General features: G+C 42.5%; 1 protein-coding gene across 3 annotated transcripts; it reads left to right on the plus strand.

The window, feature by feature from the left end:
* Window positions 1-27,921, plus strand: CC2D1B (coiled-coil and C2 domain containing 1B). Of its 3 annotated transcripts, none has more exons than XM_085067599.1 (25): window positions 1-75; window positions 369-465; window positions 3,468-3,609; window positions 6,331-6,446; window positions 6,770-6,889; window positions 7,991-8,128; window positions 10,124-10,397; window positions 10,911-11,035; window positions 11,175-11,250; window positions 12,379-12,483; window positions 12,811-12,941; window positions 13,220-13,292; window positions 15,374-15,486; window positions 16,282-16,450; window positions 17,678-17,850; window positions 17,954-18,079; window positions 18,593-18,651; window positions 18,888-19,004; window positions 19,483-19,556; window positions 20,202-20,260; window positions 21,995-22,046; window positions 22,575-22,674; window positions 25,435-25,525; window positions 25,850-25,980; window positions 26,772-27,921. In XM_085067599.1, exons 2-24 carry the CDS (start codon window positions 400-402, stop codon window positions 25,967-25,969), a joined length of 2,619 nt encoding a protein of 872 aa, XP_084923725.1. In that variant the 5' UTR covers window positions 1-75; window positions 369-399; the 3' UTR covers window positions 25,970-25,980; window positions 26,772-27,921. The 3 variants fall into 3 exon arrangements, with proteins under 3 accessions (XP_084923725.1, XP_084923726.1, XP_084923727.1); XM_085067600.1 differs by lacking the exon at window positions 1-75 and adding an exon at window positions 96-249; XM_085067601.1 differs by lacking the exons at window positions 1-75; window positions 369-465 and adding an exon at window positions 1,235-1,253.
* Window positions 27,922-27,963: the final 42 nt, after the last annotated feature.

The following is a 27,963-nucleotide window of genomic DNA, read 5'->3' on the forward strand; positions in this document are numbered from 1 at the left end:
GCGCAGGCGCGCTGCCGCCGGGCCCTCCCCGAGCCGCGCCGGGCGGGAGCTGCGGCCGCACGGCCGGGAGCCGAGGTGAGCGGGGCCGGGCTCTGCCGGGCGGCCCCTCCGCGGTTCTTTGCGCGGCGCTCGGCCCATCGGCCCCTCCCTCGGCCCGCAGGGTCCCACCGAGCTGCCCGGGCGGAGCGCGGTGCGGCCGGGCCGAGCTGGTTGCGCTGGGCCCCGCGGAGCTGCTCCGCCTCCCTCACGGTGGGCGCTCTGTGAGGGGCGCCGGGGAGCTGCGCGGTGTGCCGCCTGCCTTCGTGAGGCGGGTTTGCCTTGGGACAGGCGGGGTGCTGACTGAGTTCCGTGTGCTCTCGGTCCCTTAGAGACACACAGCTCTGAAATTCATGAACCAACATGCTCGGCAGAAGACCTAAAAAGAGCCCTCAGGCGAAGGGCCAGGGAGCTGCAGTTGCGAAGCAGGTAAGGAGGGCAGAGGGCCGGCCAGGGAGATGGGGCTGCAGAGCAGGCAGGGAGACCTTCTGCTCCTCCTCAGCATAGTCTTGTTCAGATCTCTTGCTGCTCTTGTCCTGTAGAATCTCCCGTGTGTTCATAACATTGCTGGATCACGGAAGAATTTCGATTTTGTGGTGCCTGTTTTGCTTCCTTCTCCTTTAATGCATTCCTCTTCAAGTAAATATCTGATAGGCAGCGGTGGAGGTCTTGCAGGGAAGGCACAGTGTTGTAATGCTGTAATCTTTGCATGAGACTTCATGACTCATGCTTACAGAATTTTCTTAATCCAGCTACGTTGAGATTTAATAATAACTTCAGTAACTCTGAGGAGGTTTTCCTTATGTCTAAGAAAACAGAAACAAGGATAACAGAATATCAAATGACAAATGCAGGGACATACATGGGAGAATATTAAGGTGCTAAGCAAGAGACAGTTAACTTCCCTGTGTATCATCTTTTTTCCTGAAACAGACTGATAAGCCTGTGTCCCTTTCCTGTAGCTAAAAGTGTGTCTGTGTGTTGGGATTTTTTCCCATACTTGTTTACCTTTGGATGTAGTTGCAGAAGTCTTGTGGAGATAAACATGATTTAGTCATGGTTGGCAGCTGTAGGAAGTCAGGCGACAGCGTCAAAATTAGAAATACAGTCGAGGCAAAATTCTGGCTAGAAGAGTGACAGAAAAACAGTGTAGTTAGAGGTAAAGAATGTGTTAGAACCAGAATGGAATTTCAGGAACCTTTGAAATTAGATTATAGGTAAGTAACAGGTGGAATAACTGGTAAGAATATAGAGAAATGGGAAAAGGGATTGGAACAGGATATTATAATAGAGAAAATAGCTAAGATGTTCTCTTTTGGTGATTTCTTAGGAAATCTTGTGGGATGCTAAGATTTCTTAGGAAGCAGTATTTTCATACTGAAGGCAGAATGCTGTAGTTAGTGATCCATAATGTTACCATGGCTCCAGCGTGAAAGTTTGCATTTCTCAGAGGGAGAAGTAGTATATAACTTAGTTCATTTGAGCAGGGGAGGAGATAAAAGGTGAAAATATCTTTCCTCCTTCCAGGAAACAAAAAGAAACCTCACTCTGAAAAGATAAAGAATAAATAGAGGATCTGATTAATGTATTTTACTAATTTCTAATTCAATACAGTTAATTATTCAGCCTGTCTTATAGCGTGGATGACTGTTTCTTGAAACAAATGGCTTGTTTGCATTCAAATTAATTCAATTTAAACTGTTTTTTGTTGTGTAGTGTATCAACTGCAAGCTTTTTATAACTCATTTTTTCTGTTTTATTAAACACTTCTTTAATACTACTAATTTCATTGGAAATATGCCTTATTGAATGGGTTAGGACTTGGAGCTATAACTGCTGTATTCTGTTCTTGACTTCATTGGTTGCTGCAGTTGCTTCACTGTCCACACTTGCATTGTGGTAATGAACAGATCCTCTGTGCTCCTGATCCATTCTGCACATTGATGAAAGGTCTATGTGTGTTCCATAGAACTGGAATCTTTAGATCACCATTATAACTGTTTCCTGTTTAAATCTTGTCCTGAGCTCCTTTCCATTCTAGCCAAGGCTGCAAATACATTGGTTTGGCTTTACAGCTGGGAGGTGGATAAAGCAGAGGGTGGCTGACTGATCTGCCCAGTGCCTTATGGAATGTCAAGGGAAGGATCAGGGCTAGGAAACAAATAGCTGCTGGTTTTGAATACTGTTGTTGGTAATTAGAATCAGTGTTTCTCAGCTATGTTTCACATTTTCCTTTGGGATTATAAAATGGTCCAAAGAGGGACATAGAATATTTCAGGGCAGTAGCCACCAGCACCTCAATTCCTACTGGGTTAAGAAAAAGTGTTATTGCATTAATTTATAAACTGACAGACAGCTTCTTGCAGCAGTTCAGATCCTCGAGACAGAAGAGGGTTGTTAACCCTCAGAATAATGACAACTGATGTTTTTTCCTGTGCTGGAGAGAAGCTGAAGTGCTACCTCCTTGGCCATGTGAGGATCAATAAGCCAGCAGGGGCTTGTGCTTTGGAAAAGTCTGAGGAAAGCTTCTCCTGCCTCACAGGATGAATCTAATTCAGTCAATTCATGTTTATAAAAAATCCTAGCACACTTCAGATGAAAATGTGTTTTTTTTCTGGGACAGTTAGTATCTTAACCAGAAATACAAAAACTGTGATAAAATGGCATTTAAAGAAACACCCTTTAGACTAAGACCCCAGAGATTATTTTGGTGTCCTTTGGAATGTTTTGCCACAATAGAGTGATAACCCCTACTGTCCAATTCTGATTACAGTTATTAGTGCTATTCCCTGAGATGTTATCATTTAGCTGATGATCTGTGCCAGCCAGTTTGATGGTTTTCTCTAGTGTAGTGTGGGCATTGCTGGGTTGCAATGGCTGTGTTTGTGTGTGTGCTTTCTATGTGTTTATGATTTAGAAATTGATGTGATAAGAAGACAGAACAGTTCTGTGTATATAAATGTAGCTTCTTGGAGAGATAAGGGTGAAGTCTCTGCAGTGTGCACATGTCAGACCTGTTGTGTGTGAACGATGAGTGAATATTTTTTAGCTTAGCTGTTACAGGCACTGCCCTGAACTTCCCTGATGCTATCTGCTTCATGAGGCTCTGTAAAACAAACATTTTATTTTACCTTGTTATGTCAGACTGTTAAATAGGATTGATTTTAAGAAATGGTTTGTGTAGAGTTTTGAAGTGAATATTTGTGGGACACTAGGATTTATGTACCTTACACCAGTTATGGGTGCCTGGTATGCACTGTTGTGGTAATAAAAGTGATATGATAGTGGGCTGTAACAAAAAAAAATGAACAGAACTCAGAATGCATGAAAATGTCTAAATAATCCATGCAGTGTGATGTTTTTGAGTGTCATCTTTGTTCCAACTGTATGTTTTCTTATTATTCTTTATTGTTATTTTCTGTTTGCTCCAGCTGGGGCTGTTTGTGGATTTCAATCCTGAAGAGATGCTGATGGCTGCAGAGGAAGGTGAGGATGATGGGGACCTTGAAGCAGAGCTTGCTGCTATCACTGGAGAAAAAGTGAAAGAAGGAAAATCAAAACCAAAGGGAAAAAGTAAGTTAAAGTATCTGAATTTTATTTACTTTTAATAAATTTATTTATATTATTTATCGAAAAAGTCTTTAGATTTACCTAAAATGTTTTTTCGTCACTGGTGGAAGCTGAAATTGCAACTGCTCTTTCCTTTACTTTTGAAAGGTTTAATTTGTTACTCTACAAAAAATGTAAAAGTGTTGGTTTTTTTTTTTTTTTTTGTTCCTGCTCTTGTAGACACAGGAAAAAGATCTATGTTGGCTGGCCCACTTAATGACTAAATTAAGACATGCTTTTTTAGCATATGAAGTCATAAAAAGGTGTAGTAGGCGCTAGATGATTTCAGAGGGAAATAGTGTTTCTTGTGGAGGGTGGGTTGTTTGTCATGTGGTTGTTCTTCTGTTTTTGTTTGAAGAATGAATTTACATAATAAGCATTATATTTTTAGTTACTTGGAGTCTGTAACCAAAATTGAATCTCCTTTTCAGAGGGAAATACTGATGCAATTACTTGAAGAATCCTGTAGCTTGTGTTATGCAGGTTAGAGTGTCTCTTGGAATGGATTGTTACCATTCTTAATACTTTAAGCATCTGTTAATTTTGTCTGGTAGTGTTTGCATGCAGCTCTGGGGTGTTTTCCAGGATTGCTCTAATCTACCATAAAGCAAGGCTGCTGCTGAGAGGGACAATCCAGTGAGCATGCTCTGCCTCTGAGCATGTCCGTGTTCGTGGAGCTGCAGGGCGAGCTGGTCCAGGAACTGATCTGCAAAAATAAACTTGCGTTGTTGTGGGAGGTTTTCAGCTGAACCAGGTTTGCTCCCTGCCTGTCTGAGGGCTGCAGGGGAGGGGTGGCAGCCAGTGTTGAGGTGAGACAAGGAAAATGGGACCTACATTTGATTACAGGTGTGTGAGCAGGCGCAGGAAGGAAGGGTTTAGTGCACCTACAGCCTTATTTGCAGCTCTGCAGTAATTTACTTGTAGTATTTGAAGGAGCTTCACACAGAGCAGCAGGGAAATGAAGAATTTTGAAATGTTTAGGCAAAGCGACTCCATAAACACTGTAGCTAATGATAGACAAAGGATGTGTTTGTATCTGAAACAAAATCATTTCCACTTTCCAGATTTCAAAATTTTAGTGAACGTCTAAAGCTAATAGGCATAATTGTGCAAATAAGCACAATAGCAGAACTTCTGCCATTGGACATAGGTTACTTGTGGCTTAAACATGCAGGGTAATGTTTTGAGGGTGAATCTGTGTGTTAGGAGCTTATGAATTGTTGTCAACTTTTCAAGTCCTCACTTCCCTCTCGCCCTCATCATGTCACATATTTTGTTGTTTCAGTCTCTTTATGCATAAGAGGAAAATGAAGTGCAAAATTAACATTTACTGTGCCTTCTAAACGTGTGCTTTAAAAGGATTTTCCAAAGTAATTTTCAGCTATTCTGTTTTCCTGTTAGAATTGGAAGTGTATAGGTTAGAAGCTCATGGAAGATGAACAACTGGACAGCTGGCACTGGGGACTCATGAGAGCTGGCCCAGTGCAGTGGTGGGGACAGGATGCAGTTCACTGCCTGGAAAGGAGGAGCTACAGTAAGAACAGGGGAGAAACAGATCCTGTCTGGGAAAGGATAGAAAGAAGGGATCCAGTACAACGCTTGTACTTGGTTCTTGGCTGGGCACAAGGTGCAGTAATTCCCTCCTGGATTATATCCTGGAGCTCTGATTGGGCTGTGGGGAAATGGACTCCTCCTGCAGCTTGACCATGCAGGCAGCAAAAGCTGCACTGTTGGAACATCTAAGCACAGAGATCCCTGCCCTCTCTGATAAGTGCCAGCTGGGCAACAACTCATGTGTTTGAAATTGTGGCCTCATCTTGCTGCACTGGATTAGAGCTGAAAAACCATCTGAGCAGGCTTGATTAGATTTTTTGCCTCTGCTGGGGTTTTCTGTACAGCCAGTTGCCTTTGGATATGACCTGCAGTCCGAGTTGCAGTGTTTTGCTAAGGCTCAAATCTATGAACAACATGTTTGATACAAGTATTGAAGCAGTGATAGGGTAAATTAGATTATTTGAACAGAAACAGCTTTATACCTGGGTTAATTTTCAGTTGATCCAGCAAATGCAGGGAGTGAATGGAATCCATTTAAATTGACTGTAAAACTCTGTCCTGAAGATCTGTACATTTTTCTGCAACTTTTACTGCCACTGGTGAGTCACAGTCACATGTTTGCATAGAGAAGTATCAGAGGCAGTTATGTGGACAGTTGGGATTTGTGGGCAAACAACTTCACCTTTGAGAGTGTGTGGAGGAAGCTGATAGTTTAGGAAGATGTGGTCGGCACAGGATGAAGCACAGATGAGAACTCGGCAATGGGGAGTTAAGTAGAGTTTTCAGGATGAAGACCAGAAGCAAAATTGCAAAGTGAAGGAGCCAAGAAAAATTTGGAAAAGGCTGAATCTCATCATCATGAGACAGCAGTGCAGAAAATGTGCAAGTGTCTTACTGCCTTGACTGTCACTTGCAGAAACACCAGTGCTGCTTTTCCTGGATGCTCACTTCCCAGTGTTGGCCCTTTATCCATGAATATACCCTCATTTACCTATGATGCTGTGCCATAAGGGGACACGAGAGGGGAGGGCACTGCTCTGTTTCAGCTGGTAGCAGCTCCTTTAGGATTTACACCCAGTGACTGCATAATTGTTCTTAGGGTTTATGGCTCCTTGTGATTTCTTTTTACAGCTCCTCTGCCCATGGATCATATTGAAAAGATGGCTGCAGAATGTATGAAGGACCTGAATGAAGATGAGGAGGAAGATGCAGATGATGAAGACTTGGAGAAAGATACAGACCTGTTGGTATGCGTAACTGTTATCAAAATGTTTTAGTATGTATTTATTGTATTTTTTTTAACAGAACTGCATTTAGCAAAACTATCTGTTAACTTTGTGGTGAGAAGCTAAAACACTTCAAAAGCATTCCATTAGGTGTAAGTCTTTGCAGGATCCATCACCCTGCACAGCAGAGTAAGAGTTTCGTAACATTTATATGTTAGACTCTTCACTAGGGTTCAAGATCCATCCAAAGATTTTGAATCTTGAGACTTGATTTTATTTTTGTCTTTTGAGGACAGAGAAGATTTTGAGGAAGAGCCTTTTGTTGGTTTTTGCTTTTACTTTAGGCAGAGTTGCAAGAAGTTCTGGGGGAGGAAGGTGAGACAGGAAGCTGTGAGGATGAAATGACAGCAACAGAGCCATCCCCAGCTGAACCAGAAGGTGAACTACTTGAACTGCAATCACAGGTAAGAATGAGCTTCATGTTTCTGACAGTTTTGCTAAATCGCTGTTGTCATGTGGCTTGTATGAGGGTCATTAACAAGAATGTAGAGAGGTCTTGTCTTCCAAGGAAGGAAAAACTACACTATTGCTGTTTTCTCTGTGGAAACCAGTGCTGTATGGATGCAGGTGATTCTTTTGCTTTGTCCCAAGGATGAATTTTGATGCTAGCATAGAATTGAAGATGTATACTATTGGAGTCAAGCATGTCTTGTCCCTCATTACACATAGGACCATGCAGACTGCATTTCAGGTTTCCTTATCTTCCCCCTCAGAGTGTTGAGCAGTGTGCTGAAATTGAGGCATGGTAAACTCAGCATCTCTGACATACATCTGGATCTTTTCTCAGTAGCATTATCTGTCTCAGCTTAATTTGTCAGTCCTCATGCAGTCAAATCCTTTATTCAGTCACTGCATGTTTCTGTTGGGTGCTGCAGATTCCAGTGCCCTTGTACATTGGGCCTATTAGTAAATGGGATTGAGAGGGTTTCTATAGAGATAATGGCAATAATTACATCAGTAGCCATCTGCAGGGTCTCTGTGGCTGTGGAGAGTTTGTAAGTAGCTACTCACGACTTTGCTTAGGCTGCTTTTGTCACTGAACTAATTCCAAGCTGGAGGAGGAGGAGGAGGAAAAAGAGCTCTTGTTGTAAAACCAGGTTGAAGCCCAGAAGGGAGCAAACTAGCGTGTTTTAAAAATAAGAAAAGAATAAGTCAAGATTTGTGCCAAAATACCTCTTCACACCCTCTGTTGTGTGGGGTTTGAGAGACTTTACTGTTCTCTTCACCTACTCGCCAACCACATGGCTCCAATTACCCTGTGAGTGAGAGTTTTCCAAGCCTCTCCACCCGTTCTTCTCTGTGACGCTTTTGAGAGAGCCCAGAGGTGGATCCAGGGCTGTTAGCACAGCACAAATGCTCCTCTGTTCCAGGGGCTGTTCCTTCCCTGCACTCCCAAGTCTCGGCTGTGTGTGTAGAAGAGGAGTGTTTGTTTTTCAGTGCTGTGGGAAAACTCGTCTAGTTGGATGAAATAAGTTTTCTTGATTTGTTTTATTGTTTTTTCTGAGACCTCCTCACTTCCTGCTGTTACCAGTGAGCTACAACAGACGCTGGAGGGGAGAATTGCCGACTACAGGACAGCGATTTCTAACGCGAAGGAGGCAGGGGAAAGCTCCAAAACACGGCGATACGAGAGAGGCCTAAAGGTGAGTTGGGACCAGCAGGATGTGAGGGGGAGGCAAAGTCTGCTCTCTGTAGTGTTGTCTTCCCAGGTGTGTGAGTTTGTTGACAGGGGAGTGAAATTTTAATGTGCTGCCTGGTGTTACTTTAAAAACTTTTGTTGTTACAGACTACCCACCTGATAGAGCAAACACACAGATGAAGTGTAATTTCAGTTGCCTTTTGTGCATCTGCTTTGTTTGTGTTGAATGTGACAGGTGGTAGCTGGGGCCAGGGTTTGTGGAACATGCTGAGGGTAGATCATGCATCTGGTTCTGACTTTGACCTGTGGTGACTGCTCAGTGTTACCTTAAAGCAAAGTTTAGGTGCCTTCGTAGCACATACACCTTGCAGTTCATCACTGCTGCCTTCCCTTAGGTACTAACCTTTTGCTCACTTCTGTCAGACAGAGGGAGGTGGTGCCTTTCCCTGACTGCCAGCTGTGCTTGCAAAGGAATAGAGCAGGATTTTTGATTCAGGCAATTAAGAGCTGCAGCAAAGAGCAGTTTCTCCAGCCTCTCATGGTTCCAGGCAGGTGGCGTGCTTGCAGCGAGCTGCAGTGCTTGTTTACTGCTGGGCAGGGCGTTTCTCTCCCTGCTGGCTTTCAGCAGCTCTCCTGCATCACCTCAGGCAGCAGCTAAGCTGTACAGCTCAGAGCTGTGCACTGGGGGAGGATGTAATGCTCACTGGGTGCCAGGTGTCTCGGGGTACAAAGGGAACAATTAGGGTCAAACTCAGGGAAGGAAAAGCACAAGTAAGATGTCTGTGTGTACCCACTGCCTGCCAGCTCTGACAGGAGTGTACATGAAACCACCTGACCTTTCTGAGAGCCAGAGGGATGGGCAAACCAGCTATTCCATCCAGTAAGTAAGCTTAGTGCTCTGTGCCACTTCATTTGTCAGGGTAGGGAGTTTCCCTGTGCCTAAGCAATATAACTGAAGATAATAGATCAGATCATTCTTCACAGCTCACAGCTGCTTAATTAGCAAAATGACATGTCAACAAATGGTGTAGACTTCTCTCTTGTACATAGTTCTTAGAACTGTGAACTTTAATCTCAGTGTTTAATTTCACTTGCAGTGAGTCTGTCACCCCCATGTGGAGAAGAGGGAGCTGTGTGTGGGTTGCTGTACTGATCTGCATCCCAATCTCACATGCAGTCAGTTCAAAGTATCTCTGCCACAGTTACTTAACAGGTCAAACGATGCCATGGCTAAAAAAAAATATAGCAGTGATTCTGGCACTGATGAGATTTTGTTGTTGTTGTCTTTCTGTGCTTCAGTTTCAGTTTCTGTGGAAGATGAAAGAAGTAAAACTTTTGTTTTGGCTTGAAGTGCATGGTGGTCTTTTGTCTGAACCTCAAATTAAATTTAAAAAATAAAATTTTTTAAAATTTAATTACTGAGGAAGGTAATATTTGGGATGGAGGAGGGGTTTTAAAAAAACAAGCAGCAGTTAACCCAGGTTAGAGATGGTGAGAGCTTCTGACCGTAGGTGGTGAACTGAAGCTCCATTTCCTTTGTTAGAATTTAATGGGCTTCCTCATTGCATTAAATAGGTTTGCAGACTCCTTCCTTCCCTGGATCCATGTAGGCAGTGACATTTCAGAGTAGTATATTTTATTATATTCTAAAGACACACAAAATCCATCTACAGTTGCTATAAATGGCTTCCTTGGTGACTTTCTGTGGCAAAGCTGAGTGGATCAGCTCAGCTCTCCCATAATCCTGGGTGCTGAGATACCTGCAGTTACCTGGTTTGGGTAGCAAGGCCTTTGCATTGTGTTGCTCTGGTAGCTGGACTCCTTTCACTGGCACTGAAGTTGTCCTTGCAGAAAAACAGGGAGCTGAAGGCAGAAGTCTGTGGTGGTGTGTGTGACAGATCCTGTCGTGTGTAAGGGGATGAATTTGTGTTTTAATGATTTATACTAGTAATATGTTTGTTGAAAATGCCTATTGATTCTGTTGTTCCTTCTCTGCCAGACACTGGAAACCATGCTGGCTGCAGTGAAGAAGGGCAAAAAAACCAATGAGGAAGAAATGCCACCTCCTGTTGCCACAGGGAGGAGTTCTTCTTCTGTACCTCAAGCCATGGGAGTGGAGCTAGAGAATTCAGGAGATTCACCAGAGAATAAAGCTGACTCTGCTGCAGATGATGAACAGAAGGCCTCTCCTGAGGCCTCTCCTGAGGCAGGGGAGCATTTGGAATCAGAGTCTCTACAGGGTCGTGCTGCTGCTAGTCCTACTGTGGAAACAGGTACTGTGATCTGAGAGGAGAAGCAGTTGCAACCCTGTTTTAATGCTGTATCCCTATTTTAATGCTGCATCTTCCCTGATGTTTGTATTGTGTAGCAAAGTGCAGCTTATGTTGAAACTTTCCCTGCAGAATGTCTCAGAGTTGTCCATGGAATGCTGAGTTTCTGGCAGTGGAATCTGTTACTGTTTTAGAGCTCTTCTGTGCACTGGTTCAGTATCCTTAACTTTTCCTGTGCCTCAGTTTCTCCTTCATTATTTGACATGTGGAATTCCAGCCTTTAAAAAGTTTTGAGATACTGACTTAAAGACCTAATATTTTTTCTTTAAATTAGGAAAAGTGGAAATGTTATGTTAGGTGGGACTTCTGGAGACTGGAGGAAAAACAATATTTGAGAGATGGCTGTTGTGACTTAGAGCAAAAGAGGAAAAATACGGGTTTTTTGTAGATGGATGTACCAAGGGATGCACATCTTGCATGTTGCGTGTAAATCTCAGCATTGTTTCATTCTCCCAGATCTCCAGCACAGCAGCACACGAGCAATCCTACTTATGAGGCAGAAGGAGTATAAATTAGCAGCTCTAAAAGCCAAGCAGCAAGGGGACCTGGAGAAAGCAAAGGAATACATGAGGGCAGGCAAGGTATGCACTCAAGAAATCTTGAATGCTGAACGTACCCGATGTTGTACCCACATGCATTAAATGTCAGATACTTGTTGTGGCAGCTGGCAAGCTTTGGACAGACCAGAATAAATCTTCTGTTTTGTTTTTTCTGTATTAGAAATTGAATGTGGTATTGGAAGCTTTGGACAGTGGGCAGCCAATAGACCTCCAGAATATGCCTCCATCTCCTCAGGGTAAGGCTTGTTTTAAGGAAACCTTTTCAGAAGTCTCTCTATGCTGTAGTGGAATGATTCTTCATTTGATTGCAAAACTGTTAGAAGAACTGAAGATCGTTTAGGACTGAGGCTCACTGCATATTCACAGTCTAATCAGGACCAATGAAGAGAAATGTATCATTTATATTGAAGTTAGTCTATGTGAATTACAAGTTCAAACAAATATTGATGTCTGATAGTCCTGGTTCTATGAGTGTAGATAATAGAAGCCAGTATTTGAAGTGGAAGGGAAAGAAGAATAATGGTACATTTTTTAAATTTACTGTATTATTTTATGGTGTTAGGTGCTTCAACTAAAGCTCATAATGTTCAGATTAACAAACAGATTGCAATGCACTATAGTCTAATTTTTAAAGTAAGCTCTCATTAAAGATACCTTAGTCCTGTTAAGAAAGAGTTAGGTGTTTTTTTAAATTGATGCAGTATCCTCACCAATAATTAATACTTATTCTGTGCAGCCCAGTGTTTTAAACAACTTACTTTGATTATTTTATTCTAAGAAACTAAATGACAGATTGTTTCAGTAAATTGTGAGATTCATGACTCAGGTTACTGATCACTAAATGGCACTGCAGAGAAACTTTACCCAGGACATAACCTTGTCTTAAAAAGTGCAAGATTTTTGCAGCAAATAACCTTGTAGTTTTTTGGAATACCCACTGTTACACAATACCAGAAACTGGAGTTTCTGAACAGATGATAAGTGTTTCTTCCCTTTTCCAGCACATCTTTTGTTACTAGAATATTTTAGTCAATTAGCAGACTTGTTCGCTCTTTCCATCTGCCAAGATACCAAGTTATATTTTTGGGAGAGAATTCTTAGAATACTTGAACTACTTTTACTTTTTTATTTCCCCCCTCAAGCAGCCCTTACCTAAACTAAATCAGCATTTGAGATTTTCTGTTATAAACATGTTCTGTGGATAATGGGAACCTTAGACTTAACTAGCCATGGTGATCCTGTTTGGAAGCCAAAAGCTTTCAGGGAGATTACATGATCAGATTGATGGTTTTCTGAGTGACATGCAGCAGTAATTGCTGTGTATGGAACATGCTGTGAAACTTCCTGCTTTCCTTGCTTTGCAGATCTTGAAAGCTTAGTACAAGATGCATCCAAGCAAAAAGTACCACCTCGGGTGGGAAGTTCCCAGGATCTTGCAACGCCTGAACCTCAGACCCAAGAAGCTTCAGGTAAGACTTCTGGATTTCTCCAGAAAGTCATGAAAATAGCACAGCTGGAAAGCACTTTAAGGTCTGCCCAATCCCACTGAACTGCAGCAGGACTGAGTAAATTTAGCTAATATTCCTGAGTATTATTTGCTGCTGATCCAGTCTGTACTTTTGTTCTGGATCAGTGATGGAAATAAAAGTTAACAAACTTTCTTTAGAACATCAGTGTTCATAGTAGAACTTTCCAGTGATGTTCCCTGCAGAAGGTGAGGAAGGGGAGGAAAAAGGCAGCCTGTGTGTTTTGAAATCTTAAGGCTGTGGCATTTCAGTGTCTGTCTGTTTTTGCAGAGTCCCTGCAGCAGCCAAAGACAGTGCTGGAAGCGCTGCAGCAGCGACTGGAGAAGTACAGAGCAGCAGCAGCTCAGGCTAAAGCCAGCGGGGACGATCGGAAGGGCAGGATGCACGACAGGATAGCCAAGGTAAAACAAGAGTGTGGCTCTTTGCATCCAGCAAAGCCATTTGAATGAGTTCTCTTGCTGAAGACTTTTTCAAGGCTGAAATAATTTGTGTATTGTCTGTCTGTTTGAAAAGAGGTCCAGTGGGGAAGCTGGAAAGCATTCGGAGGAAGAAATAGAGACAATGTACATATTGTAGTAAAATACTGAGTCTTCTGCAGTGTTTATGCTGGTTAAATACAGATGATTGCTAATTTATAGTCAGCTCTATTTTATGTCTTACTGAGTGCTTTTGATTGCAGCAATACCAGGATGCCATAAGAGCCCATAAGGCAGGGAGAAAAGTGAATTTTTCTGAGCTACCTGTTCCTCCTGGTAAGTGCGAATGTAAAACATGCTAATACCCAAACTTTTGTATGCCTGCTAGGCTCTGAAGGGGCTGTGCAAATACTGCCTCCTCATCCTGTGGAACAGCTCCTCTTTTTCCTCAGTGAGTAGCTGGTCTTGCTGTTTGATGGTATTGTGAAACTTCTAATTAATATGTTGCCAAACACCAACTCTAGTGAATATTCTTGTATACTGACTGCCTGTTTGACAGTGTGGCGCTATTTGAAAAGTTAAACAACTTCACCTTGGGCAGGTGCTAAAAATGTTACCTGTCTATCCTCTGGGCCAGCCCTCCTAGAGGAAAGACTAAACTTGGGTTATATTGGTTTCTTAGTTTTGCTGGAAAGAGGTTTTTAAAAGTGAAAAAATTTTCCTGATGTCTCCCATTCTGTTGATTCCTGTCAGGAGCCTCAGAACTTTATAGCTAATGAATCTCTTCTTGTAACACCTTGTAACATCAAATCAGTATTGCAGCTCTGATGGCTAGTAAAAGCCTACAGAGATGAAGCAAATCATGCCCATGGTCACACTCAGACAGTGGCTGAGGCAGCAGCTGAGCCTCTTCCTTGAGACACTGTGTCCTGTTTATCTTCCTTAGAACACAGAGTGCTGTGCTGTAAAAGTTTGGGCAAGGTCATCTGTGAATGCTCTGCCTCTCATTTGCATGATGCCATTTCTCCCCCAGGAAACATCTTTCCTTTTAGCTTGTGCCTGATGTGTTCCTTGGAAGGATACACTCAGCACTGCAAAGCTGTGCCTGGATTTTTTAACTTAGAAAATAGACACAGACCTTGTGGTGGTTTTGTCACTCTCAAATGTGACAATGGCAGGCACTGCAGTGGTGGTAAAGTGGGCATTGCCAGCTCTGTCAGGTCGTGTGTGGCTTTGAAGATATCCCTGAAAAGCAGTCTAGAATCCCTTTTTCCAGAATGTGCTCCATTTCTTGGTAAATACCAGTTTCTGTAAGAGTGAGGTACTGCATATTTATACCTCTGGAAATACGGAGAGCTCCTCAATTTCCTTGCACATTAGCTGTATGTTTTTCAGCCATCTTTTAGAGGCCACATAATTTATATTGAAGACAATTATCAGGAAGTCACTGAAACCAGCAGTGAATTATCTTGGGATGGCAGTGCCTTTCGTGGCATCTGGGTGGTGACGAGTACCAGCCTTGGACTCCTTGGAGACAGAAATGCTGCTGAGTAATGGATCAAATGTCACATGGGGCAGCAGCACAGGATTCTCTGTTCTGCCTGCCTGAGTACCTCCAACTTGTGCTGTAGCAGCCACCTCTAAGTTTAGAAGCACTTTAGTCACTGTTTCTTAACACTGCTCATGAGATTGGTAGCGAGAATACTTGGTGTATGTTAAACGAGAAACCTTAACATATGTTTTATAGCAGTGGCTGTGGGTCTCTGTTCTTTGAAGCTGACACTGAACTGGTCATGTGGAAGTGAGAGTTTATCTTCCATCATCAAGCCTTCCTCCCATCCTTAAAGGATAACAAAACAATGAGGAGCATTTTTTTTCAGACACTTCTCATTTAACTCCTGTGATTCTGCCTTAGTTTGCAACCTCTGCATTGCAGTAGCTTTTCAGCAGAGGCTGTGTTACCCACCCAGCTGTCAGCAGTGGATTGTTTATTACTCTGGGGGTAGCACTGATTTTCTGCTGGACTGTGTGCTCGCTGAAGTGAAGCAGCAGTGAGAGGGGAAAAAAGGAGGCTAAATTCTTTGCTGGTTCTGGGGACATCTCTACTACTGAAATCTTGGGGTTGTGAGGTTCCTTGGCTGGCTGCCAGTTGCTTGGCTTGGAAAACTGCTCTGTTATTACATCATTTTACTGTCATCCCCTTAAGCTGAGTATCTGAGAGACCTGATCTTAAACCCACCACTCAGACTTGATCTAGCAAGGCTTTGTGGCCTTGGCCTCACTCTAGTTAGACTGAATTCAAAAATGTATTAGATAATAGCAATTTGGATAGAAACAGCTTTACAGGAAACAAGAAATACGGAAGACATACCATAGGTCTTACACAACTCTCTCTTCTGTATTCCTTTCCTTCACAGGATTTCCCCCTCTTCCTGGTGTTGCAGCAACAGATGGTGGCAGCACAATCGCTGCTGTTCTGGAGAGTGCCAGCAAGCTGGCAAACATGGAGGAGAATGATGAAGAGGAGGAGGTTAGTGTTTCCTGGTAGGATGTGTAAAAGTTAAAATGTCATCTCTTTTGGAACGCAGAGGTGAGGCCGTTGGATTTCCAGGTAGGGTTACTGAAATGAAATGTATTTCCCAAAAGTCTATAGAGTACAGGATCTCAGTAATAATTTCAGTTTATAGTGCAGGTGAGACAGATGAGTACCTACACTCAGTACCTACAGAGTCTGTGAGTGCAGGGTTTGGCTCTTCCATAACTTCTTGTATTTGGGTTTTATTTTCAAAGCAAACACTTCAGGTCCTCGCCACCCCTTTACATTGTTCTAAAGTATTTAAATCTGTACTTTTATCCTGCATCCCAGTGGCTTCCTGTATTTGTTTTTTCCCAGGATGTTCAACACTTACTTCTTCTTGTCAGGCTGCACCAGCATTTAGTGGTTTGATTTCTTTCTCTGTCTGGATTTGGTTGCTGATAGATTTTGCTTTCAACTGGAGTAGCTTTTAATGGAGAGACTTCCCGGATGATTTTTTTTTTTTTTTTTGCATGCCTCTGCTTTTTTAAAAATCACTGCCTTGTTGAACATTCCTTTTATTCCATCTGTAGTGGAGGATTGATGCTTGCATAGGTTGGCTACCTGCTGGCCTGTCATGGCTCATAAACTGCCAGAAGGTAAAATTTTGCTGCCTGGAATGCTGTGCTCCCCTAAAATGGGGTACCAGAAGGCTGAGACTGTGATAACCATGGTTGTTGATGCTTGAGATACTGTCCTCAACTCTGGAATAGATTTTATGCACTCATGCAGTTCTTTTTGTTTTGCTAGAATGAGCCTCTGACCCAGGCCCCAGTTGCCAAGAAGCCAACTCAGGTTGTTAAGCCAACTCCAGTTCCATCTGCTGCAGCTCAGGAGAGCTCTCCTGAGCACCTGAAACGAGCTGCCTCACCCTCCACCCTGGGCAAGGCAGAGTCAATGGACCATCTCCCTGCAGCTGGTAAGTGAATGGCTCACCATTCCTAGTGCTCCACATGCAAGTTGTTTGCTCTAGTTTGGTGAAGGCTTTATCGTTACAGTTTAGGTGTGAGCCTGTGAATGTGTGTCACACATTTCCTCTGACAGGAGCCTCAATATGTGTGTGCTGGAGGGTAGGCCCAGACCAGCCATGCAGCTTTATTTCACAGAGACAGCATGTATAATTATAAGGCTGATTAGGTTTTTAATTAATTTTGATGTAACAAGTGTATCGATTCATAATGTTTAACTCTGCTCACAGCTGAACTCTCCATATACTCTCATTAAAAGGGATGGGTTGCCAGTGTGAATTATTCATTGATCTAGTGGAGCTCCCTACATCAGGCACTGCTCTCTGCCTGGTGCTTCACCCAAGGATCTCAGGCTGACAGTGCTTCATCAATCTCATCTCCTCCTTGTTGCTAAGGTCACTGAGCAGTTGTGTGTACAAGATTAATTGTACAGATAGTAGGGGACAGCCACCACTTCACAGTGTGATTTGGGCACACACACAGGCAACGCTCAGGCTCTCACTGCTGCCTTGACTGTAATCCCATCCTCCTTCCCTTCTGCCGTGGGTAGTTCCCTCAGGATGAAGCAGAGCTGCCTGGCTGACTGATGCACTAACCTGGTACAATGTAAAGCAGTCTCATCAGTGTGGTTATCCTTACTGTTTTGGCAAGGAAAGAAGAGACTCAGGAATTAATAAGAAACTAAGAGAGCAAGGGATTACAAATAAGTAGAGGTGGTCTCCCTGAGTGGGCCTGCACATTGATTCATCAGGGTTCAATTTTCTGACAGATCAGGGGAGAGGACAGAAATTACTCCAGAGGATGCTCATAATATTTGCTGGTTTTTAGAAGTTAACATGGAGAGCTGAAATTTTGGATTCTACTGCCTCTTTGGACCAATCAGCTGTGTTGGAGTCTGGCTCAGGCCTGCAAATTAGCGGTTGTGATAACTCTTGTGGCACTTGGGAAGTGCTATGAGGTTTTTTTGATGAAGGATGCCATTCTGGAAAGGAGCTTGTTTCTTTTTCTAATGCTTGTAATTGAAAGTGTCCAAAAATCAGTTGAGTACAGTAAGGAAATATCCTGATTTGATATCTGTACTTTCACTGATCTTTTCCTGGCAGTAAACTGAACATGGTAAACCTGTTTCAGGGGCATTGGCAGTGTCAGCTGAGTGTTTCTGTACGACTGTTTTTCAGTTAGGGAACAGCTGGAATTCCTGGAGAACAGAAAGAAGCAATACGTGAAGGCAGCCATCAAAGCAAAGAGGGAAAACAACCTCGAACAGGCAAAGACATATCTCAGAACAGCAAAGGGCCTTGACCTAAAGATTGAGCAAGCAAAATCTGGCAAAACTGTTGATATTTCCAAGGTTAGTAAGACTGTTAATATTCTGCTTTGTATCTTATTCTTGCATGTCTAAGTGCTTACTTTTCTCTGTAAGGGCTCTGAAATGTGGTGTTCCTGTGTTGCAGCTGCCATCACCTCCTACAGATGATGAGGGTGATTTCATCTTTGTACACCATGAAGATGTGAGACTGTCTCAGAAAGCAGATGAAGTTTATGCACAGCTTGTAAAATTGCTGAAGGACCAACATGAGGTGACCATTTTATATTTTTTATTAATTTGTTTTGGAGTTTCTTTTGTACATTTCTCTGGGGTTTATTAATATTGTAATCCCATCATTGTTTCACTGGGGTATTTTTTTTTTCTTTTAAAATATTTTTGATTTTGCATGTCCTAAAATGGAGAATTTTCAGAGTGGGATTGTATGACTAGTTGAAGCCAAAGGGTGTGTTTGAGGGCTTGGAACTATCAAATTATCACTGTTATATATGAACACTCAGGTTTGGAAATAGTACCTCAGTTATTAAGAGTAGTCCTTAGGTGAACCTCATATCTACAAATCAGGTGATTAAAAAGTAATAGGGAGAACAGCTCAAAGAAATGCTTTGGACTTGAGGAATGGGGTGGTGAATGTTCTTGAGTGACTTGGGAAAATGCTTGGTTTTTCTTAAATTAGGTTGTCATCAACCTGAGAACTGTGCCAGTCATGAATCTGTGTGTGAGTATCACTGAGTGCATCTGTGTTTGGTTTTGTTTGTGTTGACAGAGGTGTTTGCAGTATTCCAAGCAATTCATGCATCTGGGAAACGTAGCAGAAACAACTCGGTAAGACCCAGTGCCTGCTTTTAATCATCCCCCAAGTGGTTATTTCAGGCTGGAGTCTGGCTGACCCCCGAAAGATATTAGGGTTTGGGTTGGTTTGCCCTTGTGTGAAAGGGTTGGTGGCTATGATTCCTGCATCTCCACGTTGCTCTGAGCTCTGGCTGAGGGTTACTTTGTGCTGTTTGATTTCCAGCATGTGTGTAGCTTTTTTATTGGGGTTTTTTTTGCCTTTTCTGTAGGTTTGAGAAACTGGCACAAGGTTGTAAAAAGGATATGGAGATCCTACAGCTTGCACGAGCACAAGGAATGGATCCTCCAAGCCATCACTTTGAGGAAAGAACCTTTAAAATGATAAGGTGTGGAAAAACAAAAGGATTTCTCAGGCAGGCTGGAATGACTTTCCCGGTCATTTGCCCTTGTTTAGGGAATTGTGGGCTTCAGCAAATTTGGGTGGCATCCAGGATTAGGCCCAGCATTTTTGAAAGGATATTTTCAACAATTTAAATACAAAGAAGTTGCTCTCTAACTTCTCTTGCTGATACTTTTGATTTCAAAATACCTCCAGCTTCCACTCTTACATTTTGTTATTTCAGCTATTCCTCCTTCCACTGTGTTTCTCCCTCAATTCTGTTGCCCCCTGGGCTTTGTTCCTGGCCTCAGAGATATTTTTAGCTCTGTTTGTGCTCTTTCCTTGCTCTGCTGTATTTTGTGGAGATGATCTCTGTAGGAGTGCACTATTGAAACAGCTCTGACAAATAGCCATGGCATCCTGGTCTGGCAGTGCATCAGCTGATGATGGGATGAATGTGTTTTTTTCTCTTTCTCTTTTCACAGGATATTTTCAGAGCTCAACAGCACAGAAATGCACCTTCTTATTGTCAGGGGTATAAACCTACCAGCTCCACCAGGTGTGTACTCAAAAGGGCATGTGGGCTTTTTCCTCTGAGTAGGTAAGGAAAGTAATGGGGAATGAGGTTTCTCTATCTTGAAGGCCACTTTAGGAGCCAGCACTCATTTAAAGCAAAATAACCTGGTTTTGGGCTCAAACTTCCCCCAAACCTTTAAACTGTATTAAAAAAAAAAAAAAGCAGACAGGTTGATAAAGAGAATCTGAGTTCCATCTGGACAGAGAGAAGAACTGTAAATTGTCCTGGGTTCACTCATAACTGGGTCATAGTTAAGGCTTCATTTTTACCTTTGATTTTGTTACAAGTGCCTGCCTTAAATTTGCACCACTTCGGTGTGTTTTGACCCTTCAACTGACAGGGCTCCTGCCACTGTTACTGCTTTTAGCCCCTTTTTCCTGGGAGCTTGTAAACCATCTGTGCTAGACTGCCTAGGACTAACAACATGAAAAAAAACAAGTGTTTTCCTTTGGATGCCAACTTTCCCTGGATTTTGGTTTGATGGATGGATTTTTCAGTCATCAAGAGACAGGTCATGAGCCCTACTGAAAATCAGTCGGGTGCTCTTGAGAATCCTGCTCAACATGACAGATGCAGTGACAATGTCTGTACTGGCTGTTTGGATTGGCTGGTTGTTGTCTCACCCAGGTGTGTCACCAAGAGATTTGGATGCATTTGTGAAGTTTGAATTTCAGTACCCGAGTGCGGTGAGTGTGTTGTGGTTCTTCTGCCCCTCAGTCTGTCCCCTCTGCCCCTGCATGAGCTGTGAGGGCTCCAAGGAAAGGGAAAACACCTCTAGACATCCTGCCTGGATCTGCTTGTAAAGCAGATTAATTTTTCCGAGAAACAGAACTGCTGAATGTGTTGGCTGCAGGTCTGAGCTTTGCACCTTTCTCTCGATGCTCCCCACGTTACCCTTGGCAGTGTGGTGTCTGCAGCACTCTGTGCTAAGCCATGCCCACCTTTCCCCCCTGAGGGCACAATCAGGCTCTTTCCAATGTTGGCAAAGTGTGTAGAAGTTAATTTCTTTCAGGGGTGCAAACACACCACACCAAAGGGCACACAAACTTGTTACAGGGGACGGGGGCCACTTCAGATGTGATCTCCCTAAGCCCTCTTCTGTTAAAAAACCAAGCTTTTAAAGGCATTGCTTTTGAGCCTTTCTTAAAATTATAGAAATAGATGGAAAGGGTTAATCTTTGTCATCAAATAAATGCTCCTGGTGATTTAATTAGCAAGTAAATATTGTATCTGGAGAAAGGACTAGGGCCATACAAGTTTCTCGGCCTTACTAATTAACACTTGTGTGTATGTGCATGTATGTATGTGTATGTATATTAAAAATATGTATACACATATATATTACTTCTTTCCTTGGAATTCCCCAGTGTCATCCTGTTCCCCTCACCGTTAAAAGCAGTCTCTGGTCTGAAAAATACTCAAACCTTAGAGCTAGAAGGGCTTCTGAGGAGGGACTGACTGGTCTCTTACTTTTAACAGAAGTCCTGGGGCTTTGCTGCTGTCTGTGTAGGGCAGAACCAAACCTTGTTCTTGCAGGACTGATGCTTAGCCCTGGGAGAGTGCAGAGCCTAGATTTCTGCCTCCCAATAAATTTTGCTGTAATTCCACTAAAATTAATTCAGTTCCTGTGGGAAAATGGTGTTGGTCAGACCAGGTTTGTGTTTAGGTTTGAGTGACACAAGGCCTTAATGAAGGAATAACTCAGGGTGGCTGAAATCAGAATGTATGAATAATTTTCTGGGGAATGAGTAAGAATCAGCACAGTTCCTTTTAATTTATTTTCCTTTGTTTAAAGAAAAAACAGATCTCTACTGCTTAGCCAACAGTCAAATATACTACCTTTCTCCTTCGGAGCTGAAATCAGTTTGGCAAAGTAGCTGCAATAATTAGGTCACATTGTCCTTGTTCATTCCCCAGAGATTTAGTTTGTACTCCACTTTAGGTTAAAAGTTAATTCATTTTGGTGGCAGATTGATTGTCAGGGAAAATAATAGTAGGGCAATTCCCTGAATGATTTGTGATGAATTCCTTGTGTAGCTTATTATTCCAGCTAATGCAGGAGGAACAGAATTACTGTGTAGTGGAAGGTGCACAGTTTGTCATGGAGTTTAACAGCCCCAGTCAGTAACTTTATGATGATTGGATTGAATTGACTGTGACCATGTAGCTTATCTATGGCTCTCATATTTAATGTAATGTTTTGGCTTATTCTTTCTCCAGTATTATCCTTGTTACCACAGTGAAATCCAAGTATTTTAGTCTTGAATGTGCCATGGCTTTTCTTATCATTTAGATAACCCCTAAAACCTCACATTTCTTTTGTAGGCATAAAATAGAGCTGGCAATAAAAATGGTCACTACTCTGTATTTTGAAGCAATATCTGACAGTTTTGTGTAATGTCTGTCTCTTTTTTTAATAGGAACAACCTCAAAAGAGTAAAACACCTGTAATTAACAATAACAATTGTCCAGGTGAGTCTTATTTTTATGGAATAGTGGGAAAAACGTTGCACCTTAGGAAACCCTGGAGAGTACAGGCTGGTGTCAGACTGTGAACCAGGCCAGAGGGCCTCCCACCACCTTTTTTCTTCTTTCTTATAAAAGGGTTTGTTTTGGGGTGAAATCCAACTGCATTGGCAATTTCTTCCCCCTCAGCCCAGTATTGGTGGTAGCTGTTATGTCGTGAATTATAACAGTATTAATTACATTATCCAAAACATCCCTTCCCAGTCATTCCAACTTTACTCTTCTTCAATATTTTCTTCAATATTCAAACTGTTTGGTCTCTGTCCCTGTAAGGTGAGGGTGACATGAACTGTGGCACAGAGACACATCCTGTGAATGACTGAAAGACCCTCCAGGGGCTTCCTATGGCTGTGACGTGTCTCACAGATGGGCCAAACTGAGATAAAAGAGGTCTGAGTAGGTGTGTGGAGTAGAGCACTGTACATGGTTTGACTCTCACAGCTTTCTTTTCCTTTTCCTTTATTTTACTTGCAGAGTACAACCAGCTGTTCAAGCTGAATATCAACCGGAACCACCGAGGCTTCCGACGGGCGATTCGCTCCAAAGGAATTAAATTTGAAGTGTTTCACAAAGGGTGAGCCCACAGTTTGCTTCTCTACCAACAGCTGAAAAGTGTGTTGGAGCTGAAGTTTATGGAGCGCAGTCTCTTAGCCAGCACTAAGGAGTTGTCTGGTTCTCGTGTCTCAACTTTCAAAATGTGCCCAAGATCTGTAGCTTCCCCAGTGGGGGTGAAAAGAGGCACAAGTTCAGTGAAGTTGATTCAGATCAGTTGAGGATTAGTGTGTTAAAGGAGTTGGTGAGACTGAGAAATCAGAAGATTTACTTCAAATTGTTTTGATTCTTACCCAGTTGGGTTTCAGTCATCAGGACTAGAAAATTTAAATATTCTGTGTAATAACTCTGTAGAATAATGAAGTAAAGTGGCAGCAAAATATGAACAGCAGTAAAGCAGGTGACAGATGATGACAGAACTAGAGTTATGTTTTTGTACTTACATTCATTCATTGGATCTTGCAATATTTCTTGACTGCTGCTGGCAGCTGCCTTGAGAGAGGCAGACTCCCCTCATCTCAGGGCAGCATCATAAGATGAATGTTAACAAGTGATAGATCAGGGAAATCCTCCTCAGTCTAGGCTCATAATTGAGTTACTCAAAACAGGAATGGATGAGTGTTCCTTCATCTCTGGGCTGATCCATGACTGTTATGGGATGCCAGATAATCTGGTTTTGTCTTGGTGGCTCTTTGTGCTGTTCTTTGTTTCTATACTGGGCCATGCAGAAATCATCCATAGTTTTTCTGAGATGGTTTTCAAGTTGTAGATGTTTCACTTTGTGAGCTGAAGTCCCACTGTTTTATTCCAGGTCATCCATTTGCATCTCTGTTAATGCAAAAGCTAGTTTTCTTACTCTTTTTCTGTCAGTCCTGACTGCTCCACTGCTCTGTGTTCAAGATGCCCCTCTTTTGCATAGAGCTGTGAAGTGTTTACGTTTGTTTAAAATGGTTTGTTATCACCTTTTCGCAACCATCTCCTTAGGAGAAAGGAGAGGATGAAATGATCCAGGATCTTTTCTAACAATTGTCTGCTCCCTGTCTTTTCTAAGACTATAAATGAATAGTACTTTCAGAAATGCTTTTGTTGATATTGTAGCTTTGGGGTCTCTTTGACCATCTCCCAAGAATTATTTTTGCTCAGTGAGCAAAGGAGACTTGTTTCAGGTCATAATGTATTAAACTTCAGTTTAACAACACTTTCAAGTAAAAACCTAGCAATGTATTTTTCCAAAGGAAAAGTCTCTCCTTGAACCTCTCCTAAAGCTTCTGAAGATGAAAGGGGATTTCCCCTGAGCAGTTTCTGAAGCCATAGCCTAGAGCAAGTTTTCAGTCTTCACAGCAAACCCCTGGAGCTGATGAGGGATGAACCAGTCTTTATTGTTTCTTGAGTTATAAAATGGAAAAATGCTTTAAAAAATTCAGCGAGAATTGCTGATTCCCCGAAGTTTGTGAGCAAAGTGCCCCACAGACTGCAGTACAATTACATAATCCTTCATTTTAAGGTCCTTGTGAATTGAAGGAAATATTCTTACATGTGAGCTAATAAATTCTGAACTTTGCTCAATGATTCTGTGAGTCTGCTGTGGCCTCATTCATGGTGAGTCTCAATCTCGTGTTGCCACCAATGATGTGATCATGAGGCTCCATTAAGAATCTTTGGAGTTTCCATTGCATATGTCAAGTCTTGATAATATCTTAATATCTGTTAATGATAACAGGAAGAAGGGTGGATGTTTTGGGGTTGTAGGGGGTGATTTTCTGTATGTTTGTTGGTTTGGTTGCTTTTTTTCTCTGAGAGTGGGTAGAAGAGGAAGCTTCTGGAATCTTGGAAAAATTCCAAGAAAACATGGCAGGTGTGGCCAAGTTATCTTTCTTATGTCCAGACTCTGTAGAGTGTAGTTGTTTATCAAACCTTTTGGAGACTGATTCAGGGAGATGCTTGGATGCAGGCAAAAGAAATCCTGTGGTTTGAGCTGAACAGTTCTGTGTAATTGAGGTGTTTTAGTCTTGGCTGTTGCCTTTTGGAGGAGTTTTTTCTGGATAAGGGTTGTGACATCTGTCTGTGTTAAGGCAAAGAGTGACTTATTGCTGATTAAACTGTTAAACAAAAGAGACTATAGGAAAGAAGAAGTCGATTGTGTTCCTCGGAGGATAAAAATGGTTCTGTGTTTAGTTCCAGCAGACTGGAAATTCTAAAATTACAGTTTTTGACTGTTAAAACTACCAGTATGTAGGTGAATCAAAACAATAGCTGAAATGTTCTTATTTACTGAAATTGTTTTGATTTATCAAGACGAAACAGGATGATTCATGTGACTTTTTCCTAAAAGTGGTTTGCCAACAGCAGCAGGTGCCTGTGAAATGTTTGTTTTGCTGGGAGATGCAACTTCCTTGGGAATTCCTTCAGCCTATTCCACTAAACAGCCCCAAGCAGGGGATGGCCCTGTCCTGGCCACTGGGCCCTCCTTCCCTGTCACCTTGGGCAGGGGGAGAAGCTGCTGCTGCTCCAAGTGCTGATCTAGTTGATTGTTTTTCTTCACTGCTGTCCTCATCTTTACCTTGGTTGCAAAAGAATAATTAACAAATGAGTACTTTCTTATCTTGTTCCTTGTAGTGTGGTTTTTAAGGGTTTGCCTCTGGCCCTGTGTTGTGCAGGGTTCCAGGAGCATGGCCTGACCAGCCCTCTCTGCATGTGGGGATGGAGCAAATAAATAGTGATGACCTCTGAGCTTGTTTTCTCTTGTTCTGACAATCCTTACCCCTTCACTTCTTTGGCTCAGGTCCTTTTTCAGAAGTGACAAACACGTGGGGACAGCACACTTGAAACTGGACAAGCTGGAATCAGAATGTGAAGTTCGAGAGATCATTGAGGTACGTTTTCAGGATGTGTGTTCTTCTACTTAGTGTTTAAACCCAAAGGGGATGTGAGTATTTGGATCACATAAATGTGTGAGTGCAGTTGAGTTTTGTATTAGGTGAGTTTGATAACATGCCTGGGTTGGGGGGGACCTGCTCTGCTGTGTTACAATCCAAGGAATCACATGGCTGTGGCACTTCCCAGCACTGCAGTCACCTGCAGGGATCTCTGGCATCTTTGAGCAATGGGCAAATAGAGTCACGATTGCCTGAGGCTCTGTAGTTCAGCATTATGATCCATATTTGTCCTAACTGCTCTTCTTTTTGTGGTTATTTCAGATTTTTGATGGCAGAAAGCCCACTGGAGGGAAACTGGAGGTAAAAGCAAGACTCAGGGAGCCCCTCAGTGGTCAAGATCTTCAAACAGTTACAGAAAACTGGCTGGTCCTTGAACGTTAGTTCTGTCTGAGGTATGAACACTGCCTCCAAAGGTGGTCTGGGCAGGACTTGACAGGGCTACAGATAAACTCTGCTTGAATAATGTCTTTTGTTGGCATTGACCTAATTACACACCTCTGGCTTCAGTAGCATTCCTCATTATATTTGTGGTGGGGAGTTGACATCATTTCATAAATGAGGTTACAGAATCTCTGATTAGTTTGTATCTCAAAGATGCTGTTTCACAATCACTTGAAATACAGGGACAGCTCTAGTGTCTGTCACCTTTACTAAAAATAATGTTTCGAAAATAAGTGATAAGTAATCCATCCTGCTTTGCTTGATCTCCTGAAGCTTCTGTTTTCCCTCTTCCTTAGCGTGTCATTTCACTTTACATTTATAAATGGCAGTTAAACAGATAATTCATCAGCTTCAGAGTGACATCACTCATTTGGAAGCAAAGGTGTGGCAAATGGTATCAGATTGTAGAGACTGAGGTCTCATTTCAGTACAGGGGTCACCATTTGGGCATCAAAGGGCCTGTTTTACTGGTTTCCTCCCAGCCAAGGAGGTCAGGAGGTCCTGTAAGCTCCAGTCAGGCTGAGGGACACGTTTGATGGCCATACCTGAAATAACACCTTGGCCTCGTGCCCAAGCACTTTCCATCACAGGAGCTTAATAATTTTGCTCCATTGATTTTTCTAGTTGACCATCCAGAACCTTCATGTCAGCATTTTACATACAATGTCACCTTGAACTGTGAACATCTGTTCCGTACTGCAGCAAGGAATTTTGATGGGTTTGTTTGTGTTGTTTTCCCCAGATCCATGGGAATGTTGGAAGTCGTGGGCTGAGCGAAGGCAGGAAGATGCTGCTAAGCTGCAAGCACCAAAGATGTTAAATGAATGCACTACTGAACCTAATGTCTATTTTGATAACAGCCATAGTGCTTATTAATAACTCAAGGCAAACAGGAGGCTCTGGGAATGCGCTGCTGCAGGGCTTGGCACCAGTCTACCCAAAATAGACAGAATTGCCTTAATGTGGGACTACTAATGTAGCACCAGGACGAATGTTACATTAACTATGCAGAGTGCTGTGGGAAAGGTTTAGCCCCTTAAAAATTCCCTGAGGCAGTGCCAGAGCTTTTTGGTTAAGTCACAGGTAAGACCTTTACCAGAATTCCTTTTCCCAAGTGTCTGAGCAGCTGGCATGGTTCAGTGAACAGTCTGCTACTGCTTTTTCTGTTCTGTCCAGGCCTATTTGGGTTGGGGTCTCTTTTTGTTTCCTAAGCCAGAGGAGAGCTCTCAGGCAGCAGTGCAGGGGTGCCAGTCCCTCCTCTGTGCACGCCCTTGGCACCTGAGGTTCCATGGGCTGTCCCTTTCCAAAGGAAAGGCCACAGGGCTCCTTAGCAGGTTGGTGTTTACAGACCTTCATTTTTGTTCTGGCTCCCAGTTGTGTGCTGAGCTTGCTGCACTGCTTGTCCAGCACAGAAGGGTACTGTGCCTTCATCCTTTATTGTATTGGGGTTTTAAGTTAAAAAGAAAAAAAAAAAGTACACTAGACTCTGCTGCTTCCCAAATGTTCCTTGTATTTTTACAAAAATAGGCTTTTACAATTCTTCCAGGTGATGGGGAAAACAGTCACTCTTTGTCCTTTAAGAAAACTGGATCATGACTTATTTTCAGGAATGCTTTTTGATCAGCAGCATCCAGAAAAGGGTACTAAATCTGTTTGTGTTTTTAAATCTCAGTGAGCTAACAGAAAGCAGGGATCTCCAAGGGGAGGGTGTGCCTGTGCCATGCAGCCAGCGGGTTTGGATGGGCAGGTTGGGAGACAGAACAGAGTCCAGACAGGTCAGGCAGCGCTGCCTCTGTCTTCCTGAGCAGATGAAGACAATACAGTGTTTAGTTTTTAATTTCAATAAATTTAATATACAAAACTACATGTTGAAAATAAAAATATAATATGCAGTTTTTTGCAGTGTTAACTAACTGAATTTTAAAAGTACAATT

Source organism: Lichenostomus cassidix, chromosome 8 (genome assembly GCF_008360975.1).
Source record: "Lichenostomus cassidix isolate B80296 chromosome 8, HeHo_3.0, whole genome shotgun sequence".
NCBI classification, from domain to species: domain Eukaryota; kingdom Metazoa; phylum Chordata; class Aves; order Passeriformes; family Meliphagidae; genus Lichenostomus; species Lichenostomus cassidix.

Excerpts from the sequence above, each read along its gene's own strand:
- CC2D1B (XM_085067599.1), top strand. The coding sequence starts at position 400 with ATGCTCGGCAGAAGACCTAAAAAGAGCCCTCAGGCGAAGGGCCAGGGA. Across the intron at positions 3,610-6,330 it reads ATCAAAACCAAAGGGAAAAA|CTCCTCTGCCCATGGATCAT; the intron begins GTAAGTTAAAGT and ends TTCTTTTTACAG. Across the intron at positions 18,652-18,887 it reads AACGTAGCAGAAACAACTCG|GTTTGAGAAACTGGCACAAG; the intron begins GTAAGACCCAGT and ends CCTTTTCTGTAG.